This window comes from Rhea pennata, chromosome 7 (assembly GCF_028389875.1).
Source record: "Rhea pennata isolate bPtePen1 chromosome 7, bPtePen1.pri, whole genome shotgun sequence".
In the NCBI taxonomy this organism is placed as follows: domain Eukaryota; kingdom Metazoa; phylum Chordata; class Aves; order Rheiformes; family Rheidae; genus Rhea; species Rhea pennata.
Window position 1 is genome coordinate 1,700,001 of NC_084669.1, and position 10,000 is coordinate 1,710,000.

A 10,000-nucleotide genomic window follows, 5' to 3' on the forward strand; every position below is an offset into this window, starting at 1 on the left:
CCCTTGTTCTCTCTTGCCTCCACCTTTATAATAGCGTTATGCCCCCGTGGACAGCTGCTGTTCCAAAGAACTACATTTCCTTACTTCAGAATTGTAGATAATGATCCAAATCCTAGGTTTTTTGCTCTGAAAAGTAGAGCAGGCTAGTCATATCTTAACAGTTCTGCATTTTGTATTACAGCAATATCTTATCTGTAGGCTTAATTGAACACGCTAACTGCATACCTGAAATGCGGATGAAAAACGAAGCAGAACTGTTGAAGTTAAACAAAACTGGGCCAGCAGTGCACGTGAAGCAGCCTTATCTCCTCTCCTTTCAGCATCTGAAGTTGGGAATATCTTACTTAATAATGGAGTAGAGGAGGAGAGTATTTGCTGTTACATTTTAGTTACTTTCCCTGCTAGTGATCTGAGCGCTCACATGTTGTTGGTGCTGATTTCAGGTAGAGACACTGTCCTCAGGACACGTGTATTCCGTATTTTAAATAAAACGAATATAAAATGTACATTAACAGATGTTTACTTGTACAACGGACGCTTCTGTTTGGGGTCTTACGGACCGTCAAAGACAGGCTCGGATGCTGATCTTTCCAGGATGTAATAATTAGTTTTCTGCAATGAATATTTCTTTAGCCAAACAATATTTGAATTGGACCAAACTAAATCCACCACCTGTGCTTACAGTACTAACTATCTGCTTGCTTGGTTAGTGTTAAAATTCAAGTACAAAAGTCTAACTAGTCTATTTGCTACAACACCTCTTCGCAAAGAGGTTAAGAAGAGGTGAAAAGGATGAAAAGACACTTGCAGGGTTTTAAAAATCTACTGTGGAAAAAACCATCTTTCACATCACAAAAAAAAGTCTCCGGTAGGTTGTTATGTGCATAAGGTGGAGGCTTAAGAGCAGACACATTTGCAGATGAACTGCTTTTACTAGCTTCTCTGAGACATGACATTTGTTCAGAAGATTAGCCAGGTTGTAATGTGTAGCATAATTGCACTGTGCGGATGTCCCCGAAGTGAAAACCTAATTGCTTGACAGGACTATAACTTTGTGGTACGCTCTCACCTTGTTAGGTCCTTTTCTGATGCAGTTCAAATGAAGTCTGGCCGCAGGTGTGCCTAATTTACCTCGCAACAGAACGTGTTGAGTTTAATTGCACAGTGGTTGTTAGGAAAAATTGGTGGGTGGAATATCAAGTGACTTACTGTACGCTGATGGCAGATGGGCGTTGAGAGGCCTTGTGAGCTAAGTGTATAGGTGAGGTGAGTTAATAAAAGATGTAAATTTTATCTTAAAATAGTGAAGTCTTGTTGTAGGTAGTACATTTTAATTAAGAAGGCAGCAGTCCATTTCTAGCAGCATGAAAAAAACAGAGAAAAGGGAAATCACAAAGACTGCATTTTTCTCCCTATCACTATTTTAGAAACAGTTTATGTGTTTCGGAAGGGTATCCCACGAGGTTGTATGTATTTAAAAGACTGTATTTGTGGGCATAATACAAAATATAGCACTGACAGGCAAATCTAGAGAAGCTTACATTCTGGTTCTGTTGATAGCGACAAAGTTTGAGAAATAATGAAACTAAACTGAAATCCAGTTTCTTACTATGTTGCAGAGTTTTTGCCCCAGGAATGCAGCACACCTGGAGGACAGTGTCTGGTCCCATTCTCTCTGCTCTAGGCATCAGTTCTTAGCATACCAGATTCTTGTCCATCAGCTGAGAGGGAAGGTCAATGAGCCCCCTTCTACTAGCGAACTTTGAGAAATACCCTGCCCAGGAACGTGGATTTTCAACATCTGCTATTTTCCTCTGGAAACCTTGTCTTCCTGCCACCCTTGCTCCGTGAACTATCTGAAAACACAGATTGAAAACAATCATTAGTGTCAAGGAATACTCAAAATTCGAAATATCAGTGTTGCTTGTGTTGCACCCTAGTACTTCTGGCTCTTCTGTATTTAGCTCAGTGTTCAGGTTTATCCTGGTAAACTTGAACATGTCTAATTCCACCAAGCTTGGTTTTTTTCCACCAAATAATGGAGTAAACACCAGATTCCAGTTGATCTGTAGTAAAAGAGTGCTCATGGCCATTTTTTGACAGGAGGTTTCTGTAAAGAAACAATTCGTCGTGAGTGCTTCAAGTTTAAAAAATCCACAAGGAATAATACTTAGCATTCCTAGTGCACAATTCATTTGAGGATTCCTGAGCAATTTACAAACATTAACTCAAAAAGCGTCACAACACCCATCTGAGATCAGAAAAAAGATGCGATACTCCTCTTCGGAGTGACTGCTGCGTGGCACGGAGGAGCTGTAAAGCTGAAGGGTCTCCCCGGCTAGCGCCTTTCTAGAGTACAGGGGCCCCTTACTGATGCGGGAGACAACTTCCCTCGATGCTGTGGCACTGCACTGCCGTGCATGCGGTGGAAAATGTGGAAGGAAGAGCAGAGATATGACAGAAGTGCCATTACATTTAGGTTATGCTCAGTTGATGGATCAGTCTCGGGAGATCATAAGTGTCTATCTTAAGAAGATCCCAGAGCTGATTGATAGAATTAGGATGGGAATGTGGCTAGCAAAGATGCAGGTTCAGGGTCATGGAATTGCAGATACTGTTGATGGCGTTCCTGCAACACCGTGTCTGGAAAACCTGAGTTCGGTTGAGCATCAGAGCTAGATCACACCAACCACCAGTGAAATGCAGACCTCTCCCTGCTAAAAGGCTAAAACCCCTTTGCAGCATTTCAGGATAGGAGGATTTTTTTTTTTTTTTAAAGTGTATTCAGCTGAACTGACAGCACTGATTTATTCATGCGCAATTTAAATAAACCTAGTCGTTTCCCTGCTTACGTGTCTTATATGAGAGATGGCTCCTTCCGTGGTACAGCAAGCCTTATCCCGTGCTAGGGCTTTGCTCAAGGTTTGGCTGAAAAGGAGCAGTAGTCTCTAAAGTGCCCGTTTGTAATACGTGAGTATTCCCGTGGAGCGCTCCTGTCCCGGCCCTTCCGCGGGCCTCGGTTTCGCTGAAGAGAGCACAACGTGATGCTGCTGCAGTCGTGCTTTTTATCAGCTGTAGTCTGACCGTTTCGGGTTGTGAAGAAGGAAAGAATGACTTAACTTACCTCCTACCAGGAATATTATTTGCGTGTAAAAGCTTCTGTAAAGCGTATCCAGCTCGAATGGTCATAGTCACTTATAAAGATTAACTTTAATAAATAATAATTGTTCGTAGGCTAAATACAAAAGCCTAAACCTCTGCCTAACCTTTTTATTCAGAATGTGTAACGTTGGGCAGTAAGCTGGTGGGCTGGCACATCTGAGGAACTCGGGGTGAGGAGAAAGCCCAGAGCCTTGCCTGCCATCAGCTGCTAATTGTTAGCCAAAAATCAACCCCACAGAACATTTTTGTTATTAAAAAATGTGAAAACATGTCTACATAAAGAAAAGAGGAGACGTTAGGTTGTGAACATCCTTCTGTGCTAGGGAAGGAAGGTGCCGCTTGCCCTGACCTCACATAGTCTGTTTGCAGGTCAGTGCAGTTATAAAATTGTTCCTTTCTTCTCAGAGCAATTCTTGAAAACGAGGAATGAAGGAAAGAAAGTGGAACCGTTCCATATCTGCTCATTCACCAGCAAGTACAGGAGGAGGGCATAACGGAGATTGCAGCTTGTGGAGTTTTCCCCTTCCTCCTGTTCCTTTGAGGCAGCGCTACTGTAAAACCGCCGTATTGTAGGAAAGTGCCTAGATGAGATGAGTTAGTCCTAAATAATTACCATTTGCCACTCAGCGAAAAAGAGCTGGATTTCTGTCCCTATGCAGTGTGACTCCTTACAGTTAAAGGCTAGTAAAGGTTGAAGTGGTCAGAAAGTAGGATATAATGGTCCGTGCTCCTTGCCTTTTAAAAACTGAGTAAAAGGGGTCTTTCCTGGGCAGATTCCCATTTGAATCTCACTGAAGTCAGCAGGAGTTGCATCTAGTGCCTTTGAATAGCTAGAATTTCCACACCAGAGGCAAGTCAAGAGTTTTTAAGAAGACTGATCATTCATTACCTTGGAATTTCTCGACAGAGAGGTCATTACTACTAATACAAGTTGTGAAAAACAAAACTTACTAAATAAACAGAAACAAATTCTCATCTGGTGTAAGTCATTGCCTCTGAAGTCAGTGAGTCGTTGAAATCAACTTTCCCACATCGATTTACAGCAGCTAAGGATATGGCCTGGAGTCAATGCATTTATAGTTGTTGAAAAATTAAAAATATAAATTTGCCTTTCCCTGGCAGTAGTGTTCTGTTTATGACAGAGATCTTATGCTTTAAAACAAGTTCATTAACTAATAGGAAAGTAATATTTCACAACCAGTATTCTTTCGGGTATAAGTATTTATGATTAAATTTTATTAAACTTCTTTTAATTGGATTTACATTTTGATGAATCTAATAGATTTCAATTTTGTATTTTTATAGATTCTTTCTAAAGTTTTTCCTCAAGTGCAATCAGAACTGTTTGAAGAATGCAGGCAACCCGCGAGATATGCGAAGATTCCAGGTACAGATAGTTCTTAAAAGATAAATGATATATAAAAGACTTACTCAAAATTTCAGATTGCTTAACTGTGAACTTTTCTTCATGAAGATCTAATGTCAGTGCTTAGTATAGTTTCAATGCTGTGTATGTTTTAAAAAAGTGATATCAGTATTCTAATGTTTTCCCCAGTAACTTAAATGCACGTTTTTAGCGCTTAACTAGTTCAAACGTAAACTGCAGTGGGCTATTTTGAAGCAAGTGGGCATCTCCACAGATAGTAATCGTTTTTCTTCATACTGCTTTCATTGTAGTGCTGAATATGCTGAGACCTCTAGAGAAGTTTTTACAAATGTAGTCTGAGTGTCATAAAATTACTGTTAGACATTAGAAATACAGCCATGGGAGTCGGTGAAGTTTGGATCTTACACTGTAGTTTTCATAATCACCCTTACAACTTGTAAATCCAGCAATGGTGGTACAACCCACATGCTTTTATTTCAGTTGTTTTAGAAAATGTTTAATACTTCACTTTCTCCTTCCAGCTTTTGAAATACCCTGTGGTGAATCATAGCACTACAGAAAGACATCTGACGTGATGGACAAATGATTTCCTCCGTATCTGGGGTCATTTGAAATGCTTATTAAGAAATATATGCTTTTTATTTCAAATTACTTCAGAATGATTCATATCTGAGACTAATAATGAATTAGTACTAAGATGTTCAAAACTTTTTTATTTTTTGGGAAGAATAACTTGTGGTTAAACCTGATAGCAAAACATGTGACATCTGTTTTCATGCACAGCCAACCAACCGGTGAAGCCAGAACCCTTGAGCCAGCCAACAGAAAAGATCTGTAGCTGGAAAAAATATTTCTTCAAAACAATTGAGCCAAGCTTCCATTTTTCATGCATCTCAGCTTCACGTGGCATTGGTGATATTGATCCATCTGAACAGAACAGAAGGTCAAACCTGGAATGAGTGGAAATGTCCTCTTTGTCTCACCGATGACTAAATGAAGCATCAGTCATGAGTGATCTTGTGGTCGACAATGGAGCCAGTAGACACTAGAAAGACTTTCCTGGGTCTCTTTAGCTAATCTCCCTGCCTCTCAGAAGGTTTAACTGGACTTAACAGTATGTCAGATCTTGAACAATATTTTTAACTGGTTTCACTATCTCAGCACCTTTCTTTAGGTGCACTGCAGGAATAAGCCAATATAACAAAACATAGCATGTCTACTTTCTTTTGCTGAACTGCAGTATTTTCCCTTGGTGACTGACCTATATATAGATGACAGAACAAAAATAGTTGTCATTTTTATATTCTCCTTTCTCTCTCTTTTCAATATGCCATATTCTAGGAACCAAAACCGGAAATCTGTGCTGAAGATCACACTTGTTATGTTTTGCAATATTTTTAAAGTCTGCAAATCTCGTTAAAAGTGGAAGCAGATAGCCCAGTGGCATGGCAATAGCTCTGTAGCTTGGGTGAGTTTGCAAACTCAGCACTTTCCAAAGTGGATGTTGACAAGAGTGAAAGTGTCCACTTCTGGGACGAGAAAGATATGGAAGCAGAGCAGACTTCTAGAGAACTGCCCTCGGGCTGTTCTAAAGGGTAACGCAGATGGCTGTCTCAGAGGAGGCAGAATACACAGAAAAGGTGCTGTGATAGCTGAAAGCTAATTATGGGTTGTGAATAAGAAACAGGATCAGAGGTGATCCAAAACACAGAAACAGACAAGAATTTTCTTCTGATGCCTTGCACTAGCTCTATTCAGAAGGAGAATAGTTTTTCCCTTCATTTTTTTTCTCCTTACATATTTGGTGTAGGAACAGTTGTGAGAACTCTGGAGAATCATTTTTGCTATATTCAAAAGCACCTTGAGCAGAAGATGAAACTAAAATTTGTGCTAGCTTTTGCTATCATCACTAGTATGCTTGATAAGGACGAATAGATTAACTTAGCCATTGACTGTAAGAATTCTACTAATGTTAAACCGCAAAGAAAATGCTACAATGATTCTTCATTTAGAAAATCTGGAACCCACACCACAGGGGACATGCTGGAGTGTTTAAATAAGATGTAAATGTCTATCTGGGATAGTAACAATCAACCTATGAAGCTATGTTACGCACAAACACACGCACATCTTATAATTTCCTCTTTGGCTTGCGTTCGTGGAATATCATTTCCGGAGTGAGTTTCACAAATCTATTGTGTAGGTGTTTTTATCAGGAAGGTTGTGCATTTTGCATATGTTCCTTTTCCATTTTCTACTAAGAAGCAGCTGGAAGCCAAAGAAGGCCCTATCCATCATCTCTCCTATGGCCGGACTCTGAACCTGGACACAAGAATAGGAGCCTTTCACTCAAAAATAAAGGAGGAAATTCCATTGACATACCAGGGTCAATCACCATCCAAATGAACTTGAGAAGGGATACTTTTCATGGATTGAAAACACTTTCACTATTCATATTCAACTCAGTCTTTTCAGATGCAAAAAAGTTCATTATCAGACATTAAATGTAATTGTAAAACTGACCTGGAGATCATTTACTGAAGAAAAAAAATGGGGAGTTACGATGGTTCCTGATTTATTAAGCTTTTTTTTTTTATTATTATTATTTGGAATCCTCACAACCCTTCATTTGAAGACAGTCTCAAGTGAACAAATTTTAATTAGATAAACTATCTAATCAATATATCAACAGATCAATCAAAACAGCAGCTTTTAAAATGAGTGGCTAGAGGGGTGTTTCTGAAACTAATGGCTAGAAGAATATTTCCCTGAATTGAATTCATTTGTTAGCATAATAGGAGATTAAAGTCTAATTAGTGTAGTAGGTTCTGAAGAGGAACAATTGAGAGTTAAAAATCACCAGTGTTAGCCACATAAACAAAGATGTATTCGTAGTTGTCATTCACTTTATTTAAAGTGAAAAGTAACAGACTGTGAACTTGTTTGTCTTAAAAGAAGATCTATTTTTATATCTACATTTCTAAAAATATGCAGGGTTTTTTTAAAATTTTTTTTTCTTTTTTAGGTTGTTGTATCAACAACAGTCAATGTGGATGGCCACGTTCTGGCTGTCTCAGACAACATGTTTGTACACAACAATTCCAAACATGGAAGGCGGGCTCGCCGCCTTGACCCCTCAGAAGGTACGGCCCCTTCTTATCTGGAAAATGGTAGGCACACATTTACATGTCTTTTTTTATTTGCAATGCTTTTTTGCACCATACTTTATGTTGATACACTACTACATTTACTTTTACATGATTTCGTTCTGCATCGATCAAACCACCCATTAAAAAAATCCATTAGTATTTCTCAGCCCTTTTCAACCAGAATATGGTCTCTTTTGAATTTGCTTTTGACTTCTTTCTTTATTTAATACTTAAAATTTTGCAGTCACAACCAATTTTTCATCTTTTTTTTTTTTTTTTTTTTTTTTTTTTTAAGCCTTGTTTTGCTTGCAGCTTTTTCTTGCTATTTAATTTGACTTGATTTTATTTTGGCTTGTCATATTCCTTGATCCAGAGGTACAGTCTCAGGTTATGTATGCAAGTTAAGTGGTTGGTAAAAACATGACCAAATCTGTAAAGAATTTACTGTGAGGTCAATTTCCTGTTGCTGGGCCTTACTACTGCAGATTGCTGCAGTAGGGTTTTTGTATGAGAAAAACAGCATAAAATGTTTTTCTTCAGAGTGACTCAGTGTGATTGACTTCTTGCCTGAACTGCTAAAAGAAGATAGTCTGAGATGAAGAAGAGAATGGAAAGTGTCTCTGAAAATCCAGAATTCTGAAATACTGTCTTTTTAGAGTCCATCAGCCTCTGAATCATTCCCACACAATTGCAGCTCTGCTCATATATGTGCACACATATATTTATTCTCGCACAAAGTACAAAATAACTATTTAGATTTAAATATTATGTTGCTCGCACTGTAATATACATTAACCTAAAGACACATAGTGACCCTCAAGTAAAGCACTTACAGTGCATATAGGTCAAGTACATTTTGAATTCTTAAAGAGTTAGAATTTTCAAAAACTCTATAATTAGAAGTACAGTGTCTGAGACTGACTATCTGCATGGTCAGTCCAAACACATGAATTTCAGTGGGACTACTCTTGTGAGTTGTTACTAATGCATAAGTGTTGACAGGATCATGCCTTTTTACACTAATAATATTAAACAATTAAAGTAATAACTGAATACTAAGCTGCTAATATAATCATTGTCATTTTACGTTTCAAATAATACTTTCCAGTGCACACACAGAGAAATGAATGAGGCAAGCAATAATTATCAGAAGGAAATATGATCTAGATATCAGAAAATGGAAGACAGTTTATGAATCTACTGCGATCCATACAGAAAAAAACTAATTTGTTTTTCTGCGTTAATAACTAAGGTATAAGAGAACAAAAATATAATAATTAAAGGTCGCCCTGAGCGCAAGAGTCATTATAGTCGATGACGTATTGTTTATCTCTTTCATATGCACTGAAAGTAGGTGTGTGTTTTGCCTAGCAACCGTCACTAATGAGGTTCACAATTAAGAAGGTTGAATCCTCTCCCCTAGTCCTCTCTTCTTCCCTAGAGAGAGAGAACTAGCAACATTATAGGTTCAAGTAAGCATGCTCAGCCCTGTGGTGTTAGGTTTTAGTTTAGGTCCAAATTCAGCCTCTTCTAATGAGCTATTATGATCTTAGCAAAATACAAGTATTTATTTTTGTAAGCTGTGTAGAAAGAATTTGACTCTAAGCAGAAAATATCACTTAGAAAAATAAAGGCCACTTCTACATACTACAGAAAATTTGCATAAATTTCACTAACCAGTCTCTCCTTTTCGGGATACAGTAATTGATTTGCTTTATGTAAATGTTAAAAATACAGTGCCAAGTCCTGTTTGCCTGACCTCCCATAACCACTCGTTGAAGAAAGCTGAACTGTTAAAAATGAATGTGAAAAACTGAATGCTCCCTCTTACTTTAAAATCCTGTGTCTAATAATAATTACAGTAACTAAGTAACTGAAAGTAAACACTCCTGTAATACAGTAGCAGAGAATCAAAATACCCTTGAACGTGAGAAGGGATCGGTGCACAAGACTTTGAACGCACCGAGTTGAAGTCAGTGGGATTTGTAAGCGCTCCGCATCTTTACAAGTCAGGCTGTTCCCATATGATTAAGCAGTGTTATGAAAATAAGCACCAGTGACTGCTTCTGCTTCTATTGAAACCAACCACAAGAACTTGTGGTGATTTTAATGGAGACAGAATAGGCTTTAGCTTCTTAAAATCGAAAGGTTATAACCTACAAAGAAAATTCCTGAAGTCCTAACCATGCTTATGTAAAAATCTTTGTTTCTTTCGGATCAGGGAATCACAGCAGATAACCTATTTAAAATTATGATATTTTATGTTATGCTTAAAGTTAGTTTTGTCCCTGTGCACGTTAAG

At 38.2% G+C, this 10,000-nt stretch overlaps 1 protein-coding gene across 19 annotated transcripts in view; it reads left to right on the forward strand.

The window, feature by feature from the left end:
• Window positions 1–10,000, forward strand: part of EBF3 (EBF transcription factor 3) — a 129,600-nt gene that overhangs the window by 78,252 nt on the left and 41,348 nt on the right. For 12 of the 19 annotated variants that reach the window (XM_062579499.1, XM_062579515.1, XM_062579507.1 and 9 more), the window contains 2 exons: window positions 4,468–4,549; window positions 7,575–7,719. In XM_062579499.1, coding sequence (XP_062435483.1) covers window positions 4,468–4,549; window positions 7,575–7,719 — 227 coding nt within the window. The remainder of the gene's footprint in view (window positions 1–4,467; window positions 4,550–7,574; window positions 7,720–10,000) is intronic. The other 7 variants (XM_062579509.1, XM_062579501.1, XM_062579511.1 and 4 more) reach the window with 1 other exon arrangement.